The sequence below is a fragment of the Dermacentor andersoni genome, chromosome 6 (genome assembly GCF_023375885.2).
Source record: "Dermacentor andersoni chromosome 6, qqDerAnde1_hic_scaffold, whole genome shotgun sequence".
In the NCBI taxonomy this organism is placed as follows: domain Eukaryota; kingdom Metazoa; phylum Arthropoda; class Arachnida; order Ixodida; family Ixodidae; genus Dermacentor; species Dermacentor andersoni.
Genome location: NC_092819.1, coordinates 102582081 through 102605295, shown reverse-complemented (window position 1 = coordinate 102605295; position 23215 = coordinate 102582081). Strand labels below are relative to the sequence as shown.

Sequence of the window (23215 nt, the reverse complement as noted above, 5' to 3'; positions counted from 1 at the left end):
CAGGGCCTCCCCTTTTTCCTATAGTTGTACCCGACTACAGTGGATGTAGTTTAGTGGGTGTGGTGTAGTAGTTGCTAGTTGCTGAGCAGACGAAATTGTGGAGAGTTAGTAATCAGAGCATGAAAACATTATTCAATGCGGCAACAGGGAGCGAGAGAGAAAAGCTGAAGATTGCAAAGATGGGAGCTACATGAACAATACCTGTCGTGAATATACCAGCAACCTTATAGTGACATTTTGGCCATAATAATTAGAGACAGTTATTTAATCAGTGCTAAAAAACTGTATTATTAAGGACACAAAAGATAATGGAGGTCTGTCCAGGAGATTTTGCACAACATGCATTTGGTTCCATCTAGACCAAAGCCTTCTTTGTTTCTTGAAACTTGCTTCACGTTAGCTGGGACACCCAGTATACATTGCATAATTATTTTTTAACTGTCCAGAGCCATTTTAAGTACTGGCCTGTGCACACGCCCATAAAGTAACATGTCTGGCTAATAGCAACAACGCATTGTTTCAGTTGTTGCATTAAGAGACAAGCAGATAATTTAACCCAGTTTCAATCATGAGATGGGAAAGAATATGCAAGATCAGTTGCCTAGCTGCTGTTTCCTTGCTGCACAGCAGTATTGCACAGTTTGCAGATCAATTTTAATTTGTGCTTTGGTTCAAGCCAAGTTGGTTAGAAAAATTTTGTAGAATGCCTTTGCTAATACCCTGTCCAAAAGATTTAGTATTTATGCAAGGACAGCTCTTTCCAGGTAATTGCTTTGTTGCCTTAGAAGTTTGTAGCAGCATGTAAGGGCTGTAGTTTCTTTTTTATTCCATTTTAATATTTACTTTATAGACTATAGATGGCTTAGGTTAAGCTGTTAAAACTATTATTGAATGATCTTTTTTTTTTTTAAATTTCGACAACTTACATGTTGAACTACCTTCTAGAAGCAGAGATTAGTTCACAAGAAAGATAATTTAATGTGGAGATTAGCCAAAACTCAATTGGTAGTGTTTGCCTGCTTGTCCCTTCTTCACACTTGAGTCTTCTATTGTCTAACTTGTCTAACTTAATATGCACCTGTCCAACAGGAGGTTTTGACTATTTTGGAATATTGTACTATGTTCACTTGAAAAGTAGTATTGATTTTTTTTAGATTCCAATACCAGTAGCTTTTAGTTACAAGTCTGAGCATGCTAATGGTTGCCCGTTTATGCTCCACAAGGCTAGGTTGCAATGCCAGTTTTAATGTATCCTAAAGGACAAATGGCAGTTTAAGTGCTATGAAGCTTTCACGTTTTGAGATGGCCATTCGTTGCTTTAAATATGCATCCGGGAGCAGAAGTTAGAATACCTTAAAGCTTGTGCTTTGCTCATAAAATATTGGTGGCGTACCTACTTTTGAGACCTGAGTTGTGCACATGTGTGTCTGTGATCCTTTCTGAGGCTTCCATGGCAAGGTAATTGTGTAGATGTGGGAAGTCATGGTGACAGGTCAAGAATGCAGGATAGGTGGGTCCCGCACAAGTGTGCTGTGCGAATTGTATGGTATGAAGTGAAACATGTTGTATCAACATGCCTTCAAAACACGAGTTTTAGCTTGAAGGTGAGGCCTTTTCCAAGTTCTGCCATTATCAGCAGAAAGCGGGATGGGGAAGGAAACTCATAACACAAATGCACAAGTTTCAAACAGTGATACTATAGCGATATGGGAAGGTTTGAAAAGGGTAGAATGATATAGAGCTGTGTTAGTCAGCTAGTAACTGACTTTGTCTGATGTCTGAAGAACCTGTTTGCTTACCCTTCACCTCAATAGAACATGAATCGCAAAGTGTGCCCTGCAGCCGAAAAGATTCGCCATTGAAGGCCGAGTTAATAATTTCGAAGGCATGGGTATTGTCATGACCTTGCAAACAGGCAACACTCCTTCCTCATTTCCCCTAAAGTGAGGTCATTAGTGCCAACGAAATGCATGAGGAGCGGAGATGTGGATAGCATTGGAGAGGAAAGGTGAGGGAGAATCAGAGAGAGGTAGTTCGCCAGTACATGTGCAAGTTTTCCTTTCGAGAGGAGCTTTCTACTGCATTCTTGACCTGTCATTTCCTATCGTTATGCCCCATTTAGCTTTGCTATGGAGCGTACTTTACACAGTTACCCTTGTATTCTCAGTTGTGTGAACTTGTGTTTTAATGAAACCAGTGTGTAGTGTGGCTCTTGTGAGGGGCCCCTCGTAAGTGTTGCTTTTTTGTTAGGAAATCCTCAAACACCTAGAAATGAGCGGCAAGGTCTGAAGTCTCCCAGTGTCGCTTATCAGCGAGATGGTACGCCCCACTTGTTCTTGGTGCTGGGTATGGCCAGGCTTTTGGTGTGCTGCTTTCTCTGTGTCACCACCACCTACCCCCACGGCCGTGCTGACCCATAGTGCAGCGTTGCATTTTGGCCCTCCAGCTGTGAATGTTTTGTCTTGCATGGGCTATCAGTGCATAATGGTCATGAAAAGTGTATTCTAAAGGAGTACTGGCATGGAATCTTCGACTTGTCACTGTTTTGCCATTAAATGAAGGCCCAAATTCAGTAAAGTCCAAAGCAAATGAGCGCCTAAATCCTTTTAACCCTAGATAAATTACTAGTGCCGGAGCTACGTGTCAGAAAATTTTGCTTTATGTCATAATGTCATAATGTCACCAAAATGATGATGATGCCAGGTCTGACATTTCAAGGAACACTTTAACCATCACATTAAAATATCTGACAAGTAGGTCACAGGCTTTATACATGCCAAGTGTCAGCCTTTTATGCACAAGGAGCGTCTGGTAGAGTTTGACGACTTCGAGATTGTGTGTTAGTACTCCTTTAACAAGGGGCTTGTGCTGTGCAGCAGTTCTTCATTTTCATTGCCACAAGTTTGCTTGACTGCCTCTGACGTAATAATTTATTATATGCTTCAGCGTTAGTGCTCCTGGCATACGTTAGTGCTGGAAATTAAAATTAAGTTAACAAGTGAACTGCTACACGACGCAACTTCGAAATTCATCATTTCCCCCTTTTCTTTGTGTTGCATGTTGTCATCATTGAGTTAAGCTATCACAAATTTCAGGATATTTTTGATTGAGGGCTTCAGCTTTGATAAGAACTAAAAGAAAAGGGCCAGATGAATGCAAGTGTTGTAGAGGTTCATGTGAGCTCTAGGTGCTGATGTAAATGTGTTTCTGTTAGCAGCTTTTTTTTTTTTGTAGAATTAGGACTAGTCATTAGGTCTAGAAGGACTAGGACTAGAATTAGGACTAGTGCAGATCTATAGTGGCAGCTACTTTGGCCATTTGCAAGAATTTTTTGTTTTGTTACATAAGTACTTCAGCTCATCTATACTAAACCAGTGGTCCTGTATAGACTTTTCAAGTACATTTGGAACAGCTGCAAAGTATTCAAGGCTCATAAATACATTTTTTGTTGTTGTTCAGGCAAAATGTTTGCTACCACAAAGAAGTGTTTAGTCTTGCAAAGCTGTCAATGACAAGCATCCCAAAAAAGAAAAAAAAAAGAGAAACCTTCATTCACATCATCAGTGCATTAGATGCAGTCCCTCAATGAACATGCCAGCACTGCATGTGTCATGTAACACGCACCCCCTGTACATGTCTAGCATAGCAGTAGATGTCCAAGTATAGTTATTGTTCGAGTTGTAATATGTTTGTTGGAGCTTTTCATGTTGTTAGGTCAGTAAATGGAGCTTTTGTGATGCTACGCATGTATTGTGCAATAGCTGCTGGCCTTTGCCTATGTGAGCTGTGTGTGTTCATGATGATTTTTGCTGAATACATTTTGGAAATTTATTAAAGCAAAGTTCAATTTTCAGTAGTGCTTATAATGTGAGATTTCTTGGTAGCTTGAAATATTAGTTAAAGGAAGCCTACTGAGTGTAACGTGCTACCACAATGTTGAAGAATTGTAGCATTGGAGGACTTCCAAGTGCTTGCGTCGTCGACTTAATGTCTCCAGCCAGTGGCATCAAAAGCTTAAATATTACAGGAACTAATGTGTGCAAAAGGTGTGAGCTAGCCTTAGTGCGAGGTTGTCATCTAGCCATGTGCCATAACAGTTATGACACTATGAAGTGTTCTACACCTATGTTTAAATCTCCAAGTGCAAAAGAAAAAAAAGGAGGCAATTGGACAGAATGGACTTACATTAGCACTAAAACTGTCTTCTGTATTTGTGCATGTTAATCTTTTAAAACTTGATATGTTTAAACATGTATTGCATTGACAAGGTGAAACTCAACATTTATTAAGTTCTACATGTAGTTTTCAGGCTGTAATAGACAAGTTTTTGTTCATTATCTCATACATTTCGAACTGCTCATGCTAAGTAGAATTTGCACCATTGGTGCTTATCTTGTCCCCAAACCATAATCATCATCTATCCTTTAATTTAATTTCATTTTTATTTATTTGCTCTCAAGGCCGTACAGCCATTACAGAGAGAGGTGGCAATAGAAAAAAAAAACAAAAAAACTGGATAATGAGGCAGCACATGGTCACAGATAGCTGACTTGAACACATCATGATCCGTGGTAGTGACGATGGAGGCAGGAAGGCGATTCCAGTCTTGACTTGTTTTTGGGATGAAGGCTTCAAGGTGTACATTGCTTTTACACTGAGGCACCCCAACCTTCATTCGATGATCAATACGGGATGACAAATGGCTCGGAGGTGAAAAAAATGTCATTTTTAGGTCATTATTAGTGTAGTATAATTTATGAAACAGGCATAAGCGGGAAATTTGACGTCTAGTAGAAAGGAGAGGTAGGTCAACCTTTTGCTTCATGTGAGAAATGTTGGCTAAGCGATAGTAGTTAGAGAGGATAAACCTAACTGAGCTGTTTTTAACCGATTCTAAGGACTGTGTTAGCGAGCTAGTGTACGGGTCCATGCATGCCTTTCCTTTCTTTAATGCTGTGAGCTTGGTGTTTCCAGGTCCTGAACAGCATGTGTGTTATAAGCATGGCATAGCATTCTTGACAGGAAAGTAACAAACAGAGTTTTCAAGAAAGGAAGCATGGGGGAGACAGATGACGATTATTGCTTAGGGACATGATACAGGGTTTGTCCATAAAGTATTGAGATTGCCTGCTGCACAGCGCTGCAGTCGCCAGTAGTGAGTGCGCTCCCCAAAGGCAGGATTTGTGGTGGGGGTTTTAAGCTAAGTAACGCACTGGGCGGCAGTTGCATCCGATGTGGCGCAAAAGCTGTTTTCGCGTTTTTGTTGCAGCAGAAAATGTCAAAAATGGAGCATTCGCTGGAGCAGCGGTACACGATTAAATTTTGTTTTCGCCTGGGCAAAACCACTTCCAAGACGCTTGCCTTGGTTAAGGGAGCTTACAAAGATGACGCCCTTTCAAGGGTCCAGGTTTTCTGGTGGTTCAGTGAGATCAATAAAGGACACAAGGCTGTTGAAGACATGGAGCGATCTGGATGTCCTTCAACGAGTGGTTTGGACAAAAATGTGGCCAAAGTAAGAAATATTCTGGACTCTGACCGTCGTTTGAGTATCAGATTAATCGTCGAAGACCTTAACATGTGCAAAACAACAGTTCACAAAATTATTACCGAAAATTTTTTCTGAAATGAAAAGTTTCTAAAATTTCTGAATTTCTGATGAACAAAAACAATGAGTTAACATTTCCCATGAGATGTTGGTGCAGCTAGAAAGTGAATGGGACTTTTTAGACGGTGACAAATCATGGGTGTTCCAGTACGACCCCAAAATCAAATGCCAAAGTTCGGAGTGGCACACTGCAAGCTCCCTGCACCCCAAGAAAGTGAGAACGTTGAAGTCCAAGGTAAAGACAATGTCCATTGTCTTTTTTGACAAGTGTGCGGTGGTTCACAAGGAATTTGTACCTCTGAGACGAACTGTCGATGCCGTGTTCTACAAAGAAATCCTTGAGTACCTTCACAGAGCTGTGCTCCACCACAAAGCTCCACCAGAACAATGCTCCAGCCCACACCCCCTTCGTTGTGACCACCTACCTGGCCTGGATATGGGTTGCAACCTTGCCGCAGCCACCGTACAGCTCTGATGTGAGCGTGGCAGTCTTTTTCCCGTTCCCAAAGCTCAAAAGAAGCCTGAAAAGTCATTGTTTCAATGATGTTCCCACCATCAAACTGGCTGTCACAGAGTCTCTGAAAGAGGTTATGGCAGCTGACTTCCAGGGAGCCTTTGCAGCATGGGAATCGCATTGGCAGTGGTGTATCGATGCCCAACGAGACTATTTTGAAGAATTTTAATAATATGTACCAATTGGATCAATTCATTCTTTTCACCAGACCCAGTCTCATAAATTTACGGACAAACCCTGTATGCCGCAAAGGCTATAAACTTTTTTTAGAGTGCTGTGCTTCATGAACATCTGCGCACATTCTGCTTATTATGTGCTATGAGCTTGGTGGCGCCCACATTACACCATAATTACACTGTTGGACGACACCCTGATCTAAGGCTTGCTAACACCTTTTGCATATGTTATGTGTTTGGTCAATGACTTGCCCTTTTGGAGGAGACGAGCTGTCATTTGTGCAGGAGCTAGCTTTTCTAGTCAGGATATGTAGCTGCTGTCGGATATTTAGCCACTGTATGTAGGTACAACATGGTATTCTCGCATATCATAGAGCAAATGCATGTTGTAGAAAAGATTAGATGCGCACCTATCCCTGTAGAGCCACAATGCTGTTGTAGCAGACTTCTGTTTGGTTTATTATGGGGTGCCTGATTACTCTGTGATGTCTGTTTCAGACAAGCTCGACAGCTCTTTCTCCCGGTCACGAAGCTCAAGCATGTCAAGTTTAGAAAATGTTAGTTCCGAAGCAATCCTTTGTCTTAGCTTTGCAGAAGCCTTTTGTCGAAAAAGTGGTGAGTTGGAGACGTCTTCTTTTGTTGTAAATTTCACAAAAGTAGTGTGAGTGGGTTTGGTGTTAAATTGTACGTGTAGTATGTCAAACTTCTGTGTTTGTATTTAGATACACGTAGGTCTAGAATTCTTCCTGTTTTATCCTGAAGACATGCTGAAATTTTGAATAATGAAAGAAAAATGACTTTTTGCAGTACTTTCTTATAGGCATTATGCAGCTGCTGTCCATGACCATGTGAAAAAGCAGTGGACTGCCCAAAATTTGTTCTTTTGAAGAGGGCAATGGTAGGCTGTGTGAATGTATACCAGGCATAGAAAGCATAATTATTTTAAAGATAGCTACATCTAAGGGCATCTTGCAGATGCATGGCTTTTCTGAACATACCCTTCCATCTTCTGCTAGTAGTAAACTCATTTTTCCTAATGGTAATACTAGCTTGGCAGTGCAGTCAATTATGCAGTCAGTGTGTGCATGCACAATTTGTACACCTTATGACATTAAAAATGCAAATGTCGCTCTCATGATGAAGCTGTCTGCAAAATGACAGACACCACCATGCGCATTTCACACTTTATGTCCATGACTACTGGTGCTACCAAAGGTGGGGAAGATGACCGCTGCAGAAAAGTGCTCTTGCGGATTAGAGAATGCATATATTGGACATGTCAATGCAACTTCTTGCTGTGCGAATCTCGGTGCACCTCTAAATGCCTCTGTAGTTCTACATTTTGTCATCATAAAACTGAAGCCCCCTTTCACTTGCTTTTAAATTTAACTGAGTCATTCTTCTGGTACCATGACAAGGAGATATTTGCTGCAGGATACTACCATCTGCTCTTGTCATCCTGTGCACCTACATTTGCAAAGGTTTTTGCATTCTTGACACACGTTTATGACTGCCGAAACCATGCAAGAAACAGTGTTGTTGCATGTAGAGAGGACTGCCCTTAGAGTGAAAAAAAAAATTGCTTAAATTTGATGGCTCCAACGTGAACAGCTTACACTTTTTTCATGAGGCTTATGTCAAAGTATGGTGTATGTACCATGGGGCTTATGTTGTGTATATGCAGCATAAGTAGTGACTTGTTTATATTTAAGTTCATATTCATAATAAGTTGTTCTCCTGTCTTGTGGAATAGTGTACAAGTCAGGCGGGTAGATCTGCCACTGGTCACTTTAAAGAAAACAGGCCTACAAATGCATAGGAAAAAGTGTTGTTAAGCTATTGCTTGCACCATGATTTATCACAGTGATCCATTCTTCAGAAACACAAGAACTATTCTTAGTCTTAAGGAGAGTGTGTTGGGAGGCTAGTTGGTAAGACATTATTTTGTAAACTTAAACAGCACTAGGAACGAGACACTGAGGTAGAAGAAGACAGGACGAACACAGACTAACTGGATTATTGAAATCGCACAAGCTGCCTCTTCGAGCTATGCGCTTACCCAAGCCAGACCATAATCGCGTGACCATGGAACACTCCCTCACCAAGCCCCTATCTACACCAAAAAATCAAGCTCTTTCTTGAAAAGTTACACTGACGGTTTTCTGACGCACCTGTTTGAGTCATGTCTTGCTATCAAGAAAGCTCCCAAGATTTCACGTGCACTTTGGTCCTCACTGCTCCGAGTGTCTAATCATTAAGTGCTAACACCAAAAACACCATGGAACATTTTCCAGAATTTTTCGATATGCAGTGAGGATGTAGTCGTTCACTGGAAGCACGCTGAAAATGGTAACAGGCGAGCACGATAACGATTATAAGCCAGCATTATCGGGAGGCATTTGACAAATGTAGTCATAGCTGTAACAAAGTATGATTTTGTATATAAGTCGATGTTCCTTCAATTCATGTTATCCGAATTGTTAAATTATTTTTGCAATAATAGCTACATGTTTTCATGGTTTCCTGTCCAACTGCTTTGGTATTTAACCAGTCAAAACGAAACCAATCGAATCAAAAACAAAACAACGCCTTTACATATGATACGGAGTTCATTGTGTTGCGTAGCCACGCATGTGTTGTGGTTTCTGAAGCATAGAATAATGTGCGAGTGTCTAATAATATACTGACTGCAATTTTAAGCAATAATTATGCTTAAATAATTATAATTACTGTACTTACGTACAGTAATCTCATAGAATACATCCGAAGTACCAAGATTTCACTGCCAGGTATCGCCACTTATTGGTTTTTGAGACTTTCCTTGCCAATTTAAAATTGTAATTCCTACTTAAATCACAAACAGCGTACTGGATTCTATCACTATAAATTGTGGTAATTTCATTTCTACCAACGTCTCACTACACATTCTGGCCAGTTGTCAGTCCCTTTAAAAACAAGTTGTTGCAAAAGTCGAGTCTTGAAACAGCTGCGACTTTTAGCAGTAGTGCTAAGGTTCTGCTTCAATGTCCTGTTGTAATTTTTTTCGCTGGCAATAACTGCTCTTTGTGTTTTCATGACGCAAGTCACCAGAATACAGGGGAAGTTGGAAATGAAATAAACAGCAAAGTACATCCCCAAGTTTTTCCTTTTGAAATACTACATACTATCAGAAAATGTGATACATGTTACAGTTTTGTGACTCAAAGATGCCCTTTGCCTGCTTCACACAGACACATCAACATGCCCTAGTCTTTGGGTTGGCACCCACCTTGGATCTGTGCTCGCTATTTCCCTCAGTGTGCCCACTGAATCAAGGCACACGCAACCTGTCATTGCCTCTCCAAGTGGTAAGTTGCATTGTGACTGAACGCATCACCAGTGGCGTAGCTAGGTCGTCTGGCACTCGGGGCCCATAGGTCTTCTGTAACCCCCCCACCCCCCGCCCCTTGGGTGTAGTCGAGGAAGGCGAGGATATCGACAATTTCCAAGTTTCAGCACCAGTACAGCCGCCTTAGATGCTGCGCATGTCCCCCGGGTCTCCCTCTCCTTTGCTTTCTTTCCCAGAGGTCGCGAATTCATCAGGTATACACCACTGTTTTTTCTGCGCCAAATAACACAGGGTGCTGCACTGATAACTTGTGATAAGCGCATGTGCACATCTTCTGTCAGACTGTAAGGCTTGGCAGCCTATACAAATGCGGCATAGTGGAAAATATGGCTCACGTCACAAGTAACAAAAAAATATCTTTATAAAGTTTTAATTACCAATTTTGGCGGCAATATTGCATTTGCAAAATTGAAGCCCGACATTCATATCTTGCTCAACAACAACTTCACAAAAATCGTCGTAGGTACTATGGCGCGCAGTATTTTGGCTGTGGGCAGCCCTGAATGAAAACGAAAATTAAATTGTGTGTCAGTGACGCTGATCTCCCCACCCTATTAGAAAACGCCACCTGCCTCCCTGCTGCGCGGGCGCCAATGCTATGACAATTACGAGTTCTCTTCATTCTGATCAATAAAGCCTTGTTTTTATTTGCTGCTATATGGACAAATGTGATTATCCGAGCTGCGGTACCACCACAAGATTGGGAACAGAATAGAGCACGCTTCACGTCGATTTTTGGCGTCACCATAAAAAAAAAAAAAAGGCCACGATGAAGCCTGTGCCAGCGAAAGCTTGCACTACTGTTGGTCTGCACTCGCAATGGAGAGGATTGAGGGATCAGCATCACTGGTCCACTATTTCATATTTCGCTGCTGCCATACTGGGCGCCGCCTGCGGTGCCAAAGTACTGTAGGCCGTAGCACCCAGAACGATTTTGTTTAAGAAGTTTTTGTTCAGTTAATAATATGACTTTGAGTCCTCAATGCTCGAATTGAAGTGCTTCCTCTATAAGTGCAAATTAAGGGATTATTCAGGATATGGTTATTACCTATCTGCCATATTTTTCATGCTACCGAGTTCCTAGTAATCACAAAGACACATAACTTCGTAGAATATCGGGAAATATCCTTACAGAAGTCACATTTTTTTTATAAAATCCCGTGCAGCTGACACAGACACTGTACTTGTGACATGAAGTCACACAACAACAAAATTATAAAGAAACGGTTAGCAAGGACTTGGAGAAAGATCTTTTATTCAACACCGTGAAACTGATAAAAAACTAATACAATGAGTCAAAATTGATAAATAGAACATTGTATACATATTGCCGATGCACTAACTATGGTGGGACATCATCGAGCCTTTTGCACTGAAGTAATGACCGGTAAGGACACATTTCCTTCAGAGGTTCTTTTTCCGACACTTCGCTTCTGCAAACTCATTAACTACAGTTGTAAAATTTATATTTTTACGTGTTCTTTTTCTATAGTCAGTATCGCCAAGTTTGACAGCCTTTCATCACTCATGGTGGGGCGCAGAGGCGTTTTTATCAGCTTTAACTTGGAAAAGTTCTTTTCGCATGATGAAACTGGCATGCAGATTGTGAGGAACAAGCGAAAGATAATGTTAAGATTAGATCATATACGGTATATGACACCCCCCCCCCCCAATGGCCCCTCGCACCCCCCCCCCCCCCCGTTGCTACGCCACTGCGCATCAATTAATGCCAATGTGCTATCAACTAAGGTGCCTTCGAATAAAGAAGACCCAATTCTTTAGTTAAAGCGTACTCTGTGAATTTTTTTCTTTTTTGCTTTCAATCCTAATGGCCACTATGTAATTGCCTGCATCTGTTTGTTTCTATAACCCTCTTTAGGATTCCAGGAGTGCATTGAACCATAATCTTTGAATGCATTTGTTACTTTAAGAGCTCCAGGATTGACTAGCAAAATGTTAAAGTTGCAGGACAACATGCTGATTGTACAGGACTTAGATCTGTGTCAGTACGCATGGCCGTGGGTACCACAACAGGTTGGAAACATGTGAAGCTCTAGTGAAATCTTTGACATTTGCACTGACGCCAAAGGGGCTGCGGTTGGGGAGCAAAGTCAAAACGGGAAGATTGGCCTTCACACCTGTCATTTTTGACATTTCGCACCAAGGAAGTGGAAATAGAATCTAAAATGAATACATCCCTGTCTTTTTGTGTGCAGGGAGCATATTTCGGTTGAAAGGCCCGATCCTGTCCATCTCCTTTCTGGACAGCAGCGGTGTGCTGATGCTTCCACTGAGCGAACAGTGGAAGGACAGACCAGACTCGCGGGAGCGGGACGAGCGGCGGTTGCGCAGTATGCCGTCGCGAGGCGCCCGCATCTCACCCACGACGTCCCAGTCACTGGAGCCCCGGGACACCCAGTTTGTGGTGATGGCCTCGGAGAAGCAGGCACGCATTGTGGCCCTGCCCTCCCAGACGTGCCTGTACAAGGCGACCCTCACAGAGACCTCCTTTGTTGTATGTGCTGAAGTGCTCTCCATCAAGAGCATCGGTAAGTGCATCGAACTGCATTTTGCCATAACAAAACTCGTGGCTGTTCCTGGCATGTGCTGTAATGTGGTAAAGTGATAAAAGCACTATCAAATGTGATCACAGAAGGTTCCATTTTTTTCATATTCTTAAAGAGGTGCACTTAAAAAAGGCTACTATGTTGAATGTGACTAAACTGACTCAGATGTCTGGAAATTTAGAGGGAAAAATGTCCTAAACTTTAGAATAGGAAGAAGCTGCAAAGAAAACCTCTAAGGGTTTCCTTTCTTACATTTCCTCTTTCAAGAGGCTTTTTGTTGTAGAATTTTCCCCTTTGTAGAACTTCTTCTATCCTGTAGATTTCTGCAGAACTGATGTGGCCATGTCTGGAAATTGAGATCGCATGTTCCACAATGCATGCATGCTGATATTTGCAGCAGTCGCAGGATGTGTGGTGACTATTGTTGCTCACTTCTTGGGCATTGAACTAACACTGAGTGATATACATGTGCTTGGTGCTCATGAAACTAGGGTAGGAAAGCATTTCATGTGCATTTGCCGAGCTGTCTGAATGAAAGGAAGCAAAAACTTTATTTAAGTAGACTCGCTTTAGTTGAAATCTGTTCCGCTGATTTCACTGATAAACTGTAAAGCTGGGGAACCTTTGATTGTTTTTGCTTACTTTCTTATAAAAACACTGCCCTTCATAAATTCCTGAACAGATGAATATCTTACCACTGAGTCTTCACATTCTTCTCTAATGGCCATGTTTTAACAGCCACCTGACCAAGCCCCTCTCAGTTACCTCAGGCATTCCACAAGGGTCTGTCCTCAGCCCCCTCCTATTCTTATATATTAACGACTTACCCCTGCATGTTTCCTGCAGTATTCGATTGTTAGCTGATGATTGTGTCATTTACCGTGCCATTACCAATTGTCATGACCAACATACCCTTCAGACAGAGCTTGACAGTGTACTAAATTGGTGCAATGATTGGCTAATGTCCCTCAAACCTACCAAATATAAACTCATGTCTTTCTCTCGTTGTCACAATCCCTATCACTTTAGTTATTCAAATTCTAACGCATTGATTGAGCTAGTACAATCATATAGATATTTAGGAGTCACCCTCTCTTCTAACTTATCATGATGCGCCCATATTAGTAACATCATTTCAGCATCAATCAAAACACTCGGTTTTCTTAAGCGCCATCTCCACCTTGTCCCACCAAATGTTAAGTTGTTCACGTATAAATCACTTGTAAGACCCAAATTAGAATATGCATCTGTCATCTGGAGCCCGTATCAAGCGTATCTAATCACAGCATTGGAAGCCGTTCAAAATCGTGCTGCCCGATTCATTCATTCCTCATGTTCATACAACGTCAGTATTTATTCTTTGAGAGCACAATCTGGACTACCGTCCCTCTCCTATCGTCGCTGCATTGCTAGCCTCGTACTTTTTGACAAGTTTTTTTATTCTTCTTTCAATCAAGCACTGTATATTCCAGCCGCAGCACACATATCCTACCGCAACAGTCATCAATTTCAATTTGCCCATCTGCCATCGCACACTACTACGTTCTCTGCTTCGTTATTTTCTAGAGCAGCTACAGACAGACTGGAACAGCCCACCCTTTGACACCGTCTCCATCGCTACATTGTCCACTTTCCAAGAATGCGTAACTGATCACCTTCAATGTTAAATAATCTTCGCTGTTTGTTTTCTTATTCTACATGTAATCCCACCCCTTATGTAACACCCCCTGAAATGGGTTCCTTTAAGGAAATAAAGTGAACTGAATTGAACTAAAGTAAAGTGAATCTCCCACAATATCTGGCACCTGTACTGAAATTTTAAGTGTGACTTGTGCAGCAGATAGCTTCAAAATATTTCATGCAAGTCTAGTAACCGTGCTGTACCAGTAAGCATGTCCTGAACATTCAGGCATGCAATGTTTATGCTTTAGAGTACATACTACCATCATGTGTGCTTTTGATGTGAGCTGTAAAATTTCTGCAAGGATTGGTTTTAATGTTTTCACCTGCCATAACATTATGTTCTTGCCTGCTTTCTCATTTACAGATACTGCATGTTTGGTGTGTTACATTGCAAATGGCAACATTGTTGTGTACAGCCTTCCTAGCCTTAAGCCACTTTACGAGACAGACTTCCTGCCACTTGTCGATATGAGGTGCGTGCTTTTTGAAAGTTTTGTTGGTCTTGCATGTTTTATCATTGGTAAAGTTAAAGTCCAATTGCTGTTACTGTTGGCACCAGTGGGCAATGATAATTTTACATGGGTTCATCATAGAAATTCTGTGTCTGCCTCCTTTTGTTTCTGTTTGTTATTCTTTCTCTTGTGCTCCTCTACCTGCATAAAATGTTAAATAATCCCACTACTTGAATGTTTACATTGTACAGTCAGCTGCAAAAGTTTACGGACCACAGGATCTCAGAAAATGTTCAATTTCTGAGCAGCCTGTAATAGCAGTCAGCGAAACCGAACACCGCATATACTGGTAGAGGCTGTAAATGCGAATACTAGGCTGGGTTGTGACGCTGCGTAGATATTCAGCTTGTTCTCAGATTTCATGTTTTGTAAAATTTTGGGATTGACCGTACATGTTTTCGGTCATGTCATGGCCATTGCCTGTAAAATGGCTTTCACATTCCTTTGCAGAATTGCGAGGACCTTTTGCTTTAGCAAGAATGGGCATGGAATGTTCTTACGCTCCCCATCGGAGTTACAGAAGTTCACCATTTCTTCTGATTTCTGGTGAGCTTTTCTCTGTCACACTGAATGCGCCTCTGTGGAGCAGTGAACATAGAAAGCATGCACTTGGGTAAACACCAAACACTACGTTGTATCACTGTTAATTATATTGCCTTTCTGTGTACAGTACAGATTCTACAACCTACAAATCCAACTTGAGATCCAACTTTTTCAGCATGGGTACTCAGCCATTACTGCTTCTGTGCAGTGAAATGGCTGTAGCTCAAAATATTCCTATTGTTTGTGGTTGGTAAAAATTGAAATGATCCCTGAAGATGTTAAGGAGTAAACTTAAGATATACCTGTATTTCATGCACACAGTGCCCTTCCTTATTTAGAAGAGTTCCATGCCTTCTTTTTTAGTTGGTGTTGCTTAAATTGAATTTGTGTTCTTTTTTTTTTCAGTGCCAACTTGCAGGAAATGCTTGGCACCATATTCTTAAACAAAGACATGCCAGAAGCGCCGAAGCAAAGTTTTTTCAAAGGTCTATTTGGAGGTGGACCAAGTGTACTGGACCGAGAGGAACTCTGTGAGTTTGCAAGTTAGCAATGTGGTGCCGTGTCCTTGCTTTTTTTTTTCTGTGTACACACTCTCTGAATTTAGGTATGTGTTCACCTGACCGAGCGAATTTATCTAAAAGAAGAAACAAGAAAAAAAAAGAAGCTATCTGCAAGCATTATTTTTTAATTCCTCACGTTCACGATCTCGCCATGGTGCAGTTGGTGAGGCAAGCGGCAAGCCATCAAAGACTGTTGCTCGCCACATTCCTGGGAGTACTGGCAACATGGAAGCTGTGAGGGCACAGGCAGGCACACTGGCTGGAGAAGTGATGAAGGCTAGGCAGGTGAGTTTTCAAGACATTTTGCTTCATATCCGATTTGTCAAATTTCAAATAAATATACTTGATACTTCCAGTGTTGTACACCTTAAGGCTATGTGCACAGTTTTAGGCTCACGGCCGTGTGAGCAAAGCATCAGAACATCTGCTTGTTTTTTGTTGCTCGATATATCTCTCAACTTGCTCCGTTGTTGCTTTTCAGGGGCTGGTAGAACGTGGTGAGGCCCTCTCGCAGCTAGAAGAGCGCACCGCTCGCATGATGACTGAGGCTGAGAGCTATGCCAACACTACGCACCAGCTCATGAACAAGTACAAGGATAAAAAGTGGTACCAGTTTTAAAGGGGGAATAAGGAGGAGGAGGTCTGCAAACCCCCTCCCTCTCACTCGCTCTCTCGGTGTGTGCCTCCACTCTGTGATTTCACAACAGGGTGACAAATGCCAGCTTGATTCGCTGACGCTTTCGACGCATCTCTCAGAACGGTGAGATTGCATCACCCAGTGATTTGGACGGCGAGAGCGGGAGCAGTTCGTGCACGGCCAAATCAATCTTGTCCTGTGCTCTCTTGAGGGAGCTTTACCGGCTTGGACCCGCTTGCTGTTTTTTACTGAAGTGGCTCAAAACAGTACCGAATAACAGCAGCAGGACAGATATAGCGCCATAGAAAGAGAGTTACCTTCACTGCATGCACTCTTTATATATTGCATACTCTCAAGTATTTCCTCTGTCATTGCCAACTGCTAAGAGTTAAAAAAAAGAAGTATTGGCTGGCTTGGCAGAGTGTGAGAAGTTGTAGTAAGGCTTTCTAAGCAAACTTTGTGGGTAGTGGAGGGAATGCGCTAGGGGCTGGAGAGAAATGAGCTGAAATTCTGTGTGTATGATGCCAATAGCAATAGGCAGTCTTCGCCTGCTTTTTTACTGTCTGGATGCAAGTCACGCTGACAAGTGGTTGGCTGAGAAACTTCATCGTGCATGTGGAACGCAAGTGCATGACTTGAAGATCTGCTCTCCTCAGATATCTCAGTCACTGAGCAAATACCTCACAAATAAATAAGGCACTGTTTTTTTTTCCCTTTAGCATCACATGCGAGTGCTCCCTTGTCTGCTGCTTTATTACGAAAGGAAAGTTATGAAATGTAAAGTTGTGGAAAGAAAGCAGTGGCACAAAGTTTGCAGAAGCGCATGTAGTACTAAACAGCAAATCAAAAAGCATATTATATGCTCTGTTTCTTTAACGAGCGAGATCAAAACTGCGCTTGTCACGATCGTGTTAGCAATTTTTTCTAGCCTTGACGGCCGCAAGTGGTCTTACACAGCCTACGCAACAAAAGCCTATTGCTTTTTCTGCCTGCTGACTTGTGCACGACTCTGCAGAAAAGCACGGAGTCTCGTATAGCTGTGGAAAAAGCATTCGCTTTGGAAGCAAGAAGTGTATGTCCAAGCAGCGCATCTCGGCAGCAGCTACCTTGACAGCGATCACCTTCTGTCGCAGCTGAGCAGTCATGTAGAAACTGTTTTTTATGAATGGCTCGACTATAACTGGCTCTTGGTGGACGCTACAACGAAAAAAAAAAAAAAGATGTCTTCGTAGCCAATATCGCTGAAACATATAATATCCCTCACTATAAACTGCAATCCTTTATCAGACAGTTCCCTTTATAGTTTCTTATGTATTCAGTGTCTGGACTACCATCCTGCACAAGAGTCCTTCATCAGCTCATTGATGCTAAGCAACTGCTACGACACATTGCACACTTCTCATTGGCTGAAGTAGGCGTAAGAAACAACTATGCTGTTGCACGGTGTGTGCCATCATTGCTAAAGCTTGTTTAAGAGTATGCTTTGGAGAGTGGGAATGTTGCATGTGTCATGCCTTTTCGAGGTGTTTCTTCCCACACCTTACCGTTGGTGTCTAGCACTGTTTCCTTGCGGGAGATGCGTCGAAAGTTGGCGACTTCTGCGGTTTGCTGCCCTGTAACGTACATTCCTCAGTAGGAAGGTCTAACTTGATTCCACTGCTGTGTGTGCCGTTCCTTTACCTCTTTCTAAAAAAAAAAAAAATTAATTGCAGACCATTTGTTCAGGTCTTATTTCTGCTGTTTAAAATTTTTCTATTTTACCTTAATGTTTGTTTCACGTGCCCAGAACGAACGAAAGAAAAAAAAAATAACGTAATGCGCACCACCAACCACCACACAGTCCCGCCATGCAGCAGAATCACCAGCACCACCACTCCACCAACTGGATGTGTACGATGTGTATATATGTAGCATCAGAAATGTTGACTGTTTAAGTGGTTCCACTCACTTTTTCTGTAGTGTTTTGCCGTTTCCTGTATTGTATTTCTTGGGGATCAGTGTTACAAGGATGAAGTCAGTGAAGGCAAGATGCAGGGGTCTAAAATACGACATGCCTTTTTCTTCTTCTTTGTGTCCTTTCTCTTCTTTTTCAACTTAATTTGTTCACTTGTGTTATCGCTAAAAGTCTCCTGAGGTATTTTTCTAGAAGAGGCTTTGAAACCCATATATGCAATTTGCCAAGACACGTAGAGGCGCTCTTCGCAGTGTTGTTTTCTGTTCTAACCTCCTGGTAGACTACAAATGCTGCAGCTATCTCTCTGCTTTTGTTCTTTAGACCCTTGTCTTCACTGCGCAGATTGTGAGCAAACAGTTCTTCCATGGAAAGGTGTGAACTCTTTTCAACCATTCTGCTCTTGAGTAGGCGTTTAGGGATTTTTGGAAGGTGTAGGCACTCTCTCCAAGAAACGATAGCGTGCAATCTCCTGCTCTCATGAGAGAGATGCAACTTAAGGTGAATAATATTAAAAAAAAATATGTGCATCGATGATTAAATCGTATTAAGCGGTGGCAGTTTGTTTTCTGCACTTGTTTTTGTAGCGAGATTATGAAAAACTGTTTCTGTGATCAGCGGCATCAAGTACAATTGTAAATAAAGGATATGTACGAGTTGGCGCAATGCCATGCTTTGTCTGTTGCCGTTGTGTGTTAAGTATGAGGTTGATTCAATTTTTTCTTGTTTTGTTTTTCTACACACTTGAGTTTTCTTGTACCCGGTTGTCATCCACTGGACAATTAAATGAATAGAAATGTTGCAACCTCTGCTCTGTCTGTGGTTTTTATTATTGTTGTTGTTTGCAGCCATTATGAAGCTATGTATAAATGGCCTTGTGGTAAGACTAATGGCTCATTTAAAGACATATATTAAACAGAAGTGGCTCTTCACAGCACACTTTGTTTGCCATGTTCTGATGCAGTAATCAACCGTTGCATCCAGAATAAATTGGAAGTACACATTCTCTGTGAGAGCAGATGAAAAATATCAATTTTTATCAGCGGAAGGAAGATCAGTGCCATCTGTTGTCAATAGGGCCAAACTGCATCACCCTGTTCTCTCTGCAGCAGGCATTTCGCACATCCGAAGCAGGAGAAGACTGCACAGTACTGGATCTAAACATTGTTAATAAACAAAATGCACACCAAAAAATGCTATTTCTTTCTGAAATTTGAGGGCAAACATATAACGTTCAACAAGTGCTTTGTGCAAACATTACTTCAATGCCATGGTGCCGTTAGTCACACGAACAGTAGTGAAACTTGTCTTGAAGCAATGTAAACTGAGTGGCCAAAGGTGTGCAGTGGAAACTTTTGGGTTTGCAAGCCGCACATTTCCGGAGTGACATCATTGGGACTTGACTGGCACTGTGACGCAATGGACATATATCAGTGACCATTTTTGGGGAGTTCATGCCACATATGACTACATCTAAGTGGTTGGTACTGTTATCCGATTAGTTTCAAATATACAGTCAAACCTTGGCATAAAAAACACAGTTAAATCGAATTATCGGATGTAGTGAAGTAAATATAAAAATTTTCTTGTAGATATCAGTGTGCAGTGAATTTATGCTCGTAACGAATATATTTTCATGTTGAATCCGACCACTATAATGAAGGTTCAACTTCATTGCAAGCACTGCCACTATAGTTCAGACCAGTCACTCACCATGTTGCCTACGACGGCCACATGGCACAAACAGTTGTGTTTCCTCAAATATTCCATATCTACTTCACTTAGTATCTCTGATAAAATTATCCAGCAAAAAGAAAAAGTCAGCTGAAAGTTCTTGTAACATATGTTTGCGTGAGCATACTCGAGGTAGTGAGTAGTTGCAAACTACTAGTGTAAAATTTTACAGATGTAAGCTGCCTTACAGAGGTAAAGGTAGAAGTTCTAAATTGTATAAAAGACATTTCTTTGAGTCTCTGCCTTGGCAATGACGGTAATGTTTCCCTGATGGCAGGTCACTTTGTCAAAGTGTGGCAGTGAGCTTGGGCTTCATATTTTCAATCGTCGCTCTTCCAAATTCCATTTATTGCATATTACATGGGCTTGGAAAAATGTGCTACCATACCGCTCAAGCATGCAGTGGACAAATATGATCATTCTACAAGTTCTCACTTGACAACGTGTGGCTCACAGTTATGGTATTTGTCTTGGGCACGTTACTTTTGGTTTGTGTTCGAAACGCTTAATTGTATATTTTGCTTCATAAAATGAGTGGCACAGCTAATGCAGATACATTGTACTGCTCTGTGCCTTAAAGTTATTACTGCTCTACTTCGCACAATGGTGTCATCTGCAGGGAGACAGACAAAGTGCGTGTCGTTTGAGACCGAAAATATGATGGGTGTACAGGAGCTGCCACTGACCATGTGGCTGTGTTGGGGCCTGCAGGTATGCAACATGTTACATCCGAATGTAACATGCAAAGCTCTACACGAAGTGGTGACTTAGTGTGAAACCTGAAGGAGAAGAGCCATTGGTAGGCACTGTGAAATGCTGGAATGGTCAGCGAACATTAGGCTTAGAACCAAAAATAAAAGGCACTCGCACAGTTTGTGTGGCCGTGTGACTTCTACTTTGGCTCCTCTGAACTGCATAGCCACTCTCTAGGAAATATTTTCTGTGTGATTACACACTGAAGCATAGAAGAATTGAAGGAATTAGTCAACATTGTTGCCAGGTGATCTGCCTTTTTATTCTAACAATTTTGAGAAATTTTATTTTTGCTATTGTTTTATTTTATTGCAATAGAAATTATATGGACACTCCAAGCAAATTATTGCCGCCGCCATCGCCGTGAGGTTCCGTATACTGGGTGTCCCAGTTACCTTGGACCAAGATTTTTTAACCCTTTTGAGGGTGGATTTTTTTCGCCATATGCAATTAGTTTTCGCGAGTGTCAAAAAAAAAAAAAATAAAGCAACGGAAACGCACGCACGTCGGCGTCCTTCCTATGCGCACCCCGGTGAGCACTAAACGAGCGAGAGACAGGCGGTTGCCCTTTGAGCGATTAGTAACGAGATGGCCATCTGTTTTGCAAGCGCAAGACACCAAAACCGCACGCGGAACAAAACTCAAGCCGCCGCCCGCTCGTGCGCGCGCCAATGCACGAGCGGTAGACACGCGGGAGCAAACTAGCTCTAAAACCATGCAACGAAAACCGAGAAAGGGAGGCGAAAAAAAATTCCCTGTATTCCCACATATTGGCAGCACATCACAGTAAAGAAAGTTTAGAAATTGGCGCGCTTTTTAAACGTCCAGACGGCGCCGTAAATATACGACATCGACCATTTTTGGACTTGTTCGCGGCGCCGTACTCTTAAGCAACGGTACCACACTAATTAATTAGCGTGGTACCACGCTAATGACCTGCTCTTCAAGAAGACATGCATGCCCTTCACGAATGTTCAGGAGCTCTATTCACGACACGCATTGGGGGCTTCACGGCCGCCATTATCCGCCCTGTTGCCTCTCTATGTAGCCTCTCTGATTGGTGGTGTCTTGAAATTTGTGACGGGAAACGGAAGTTCTGCGAACTGCAATTTTGTGTTTTCATCAAGATGACACAACGGGACGTGGAGTTGCAAATTTTATCGACTGATAGTTTTTTCTAGTCCTTGGCAGCTATATTGCGACGTTAGCGCTTTAAAAAGAAAGTGACCGGTAGTGTGCAGAAGTCTGCAATGCATCTGTAAATTTCGTGAATATGTGGTTGGTGGTCCATGATAGCCGCCATGTCAGCTTGCTGATTGGCTGAAGGAATATCCCGCGAGCAGCGTCACAGGAAGGGCCCTTTCGTAAAGGTCAATTGGACGTTGCGTGACGTTGCGCTGGGGCGCCATTGCAGATATTTCCCGCCATAATGTGTGGTTCGACGAACCACTCGAGTTATGCTTATGAGCGGCCATATGCAATGGCGACTGAGAGCCACGCGTATCGCCGCATTTCCTCCGTCGTTTGGGGCCATGCAAATCTTTTGTTGATAACGCGTGCCCATAGCATTTGCATCGCTCTCGGGTGGTGTTGGCGCTTGTGTTTTGGACCATAATTTTTTAAAAGAACGCGTTTATTTGTAATAATATATTCATTGAACATTACAAAACTTCTGCGACTTTTTGCACTTTTCACTGCTATGTCTGTAGTGTAATCAAGATTGAGGACTTTTCACGTCATCAGAGGTTATGATAACGGCGACTTTTTAATTTATCAAAAGAAATGTACGCAAGGCGGCGCCTTGAAGTTTCGATTGCACCTTTTATAGACCAATGCCTGCTAGCCGAGTTGCTATCCACAAAACATGCCGATGGGCGCGCGACAAATCGCGGAAGTCCGACTCACCGCGACCGGATAACGAGCGAATATGTTCGCCCCACTCTGGACACCAACGCCTGGTCGTTCGCGCGTACGGTCACGCGAACGGTGGCGCGTCCGAACGAGGCCTCGCGAGACGGTCTCGCAGAAGCATGGATCGGCGCACGCGCGGGACGTCCGCGCCGCTTGCCGAACCCGAGCCAAAGAAGAAGAGCCTTCTTTCCGCGCCCAAGTAACCCCGCCGTTAGGTGACGTTAGCAGCGCAACACTCGCGCCATCTCTCGTACTGCGCTTCGACCATACCGACTGCGGCGAAGCAGGATTACAGGAGACGGGAGCTATGCGGAAAAACAACATATAAGGGGACGCGAGAGTCGCGCATCCCCACAGGTGGAAGAAGGTGATCCAGCTCTGGCAGTTGCAGGTTCGTGCCATAAAATGTAGATAGCAGTCGCTGACCATTCCACGTGTTCTTCAGCCTCGTTTCGTGGTTATCTTTGTGGGCTTTAACCAGTGCTTCCACTGTCGGGAGGCAGGAATGTCTATGTACTCTTCTGCGTTTGCGTGTATTGGTAGACCGGTGATTGCCCTCATAGCCATGTTGTCTATAGCTCGTCAAGTTGCTTGTAGTTTGCAGCCGTCAGGTCGTAATGTGGGGCTCCGTACCTTGTCTTGGCGATGAGAACAGCTACCGTAAGCCGTCGTGCAACCTCT

At 42.5% G+C, this 23215-nt stretch overlaps 1 protein-coding gene and 1 long non-coding RNA gene across 7 annotated transcripts in view; one reads left to right on the top strand and one right to left on the bottom strand.

Moving 5' to 3' along the window:
* Tomosyn (syntaxin-binding protein tomosyn) overlaps positions 1-18941 on the top strand; it is a 65883-nt gene extending 46942 nt beyond the window's left edge. For 2 of the 6 annotated variants that reach the window (XM_050171433.3, XM_072288837.1), the window contains exons 21-29: positions 2251-2346; positions 6794-6910; positions 9526-9642; positions 11900-12232; positions 14298-14406; positions 14896-14991; positions 15394-15518; positions 15709-15833; positions 16030-18941. In XM_050171433.3, the coding sequence (XP_050027390.1) occupies positions 2251-2346; positions 6794-6910; positions 9526-9642; positions 11900-12232; positions 14298-14406; positions 14896-14991; positions 15394-15518; positions 15709-15833; positions 16030-16167 (1256 nt within the window). In that variant the 3' untranslated portion in view covers positions 16168-18941. The remainder of the gene's footprint in view (positions 1-2250; positions 2347-6793; positions 6911-9525; positions 9643-11899; positions 12233-14297; positions 14407-14895; positions 14992-15393; positions 15519-15708; positions 15834-16029) is intronic. The other 4 variants (XM_050171434.3, XM_050171437.3, XM_050171435.3 and 1 more) reach the window with 2 other exon arrangements.
* LOC129382491 (uncharacterized) lies at positions 18657-20779 on the bottom strand. The gene is made up of 2 exons (XR_008610580.2): positions 19398-20779; positions 18657-19293 (listed from the first exon to the last, which is right to left on the bottom strand). It is a non-coding gene; the product is annotated as an uncharacterized lncRNA (long non-coding RNA).
* Positions 20780-23215: the final 2436 nt, after the last annotated feature.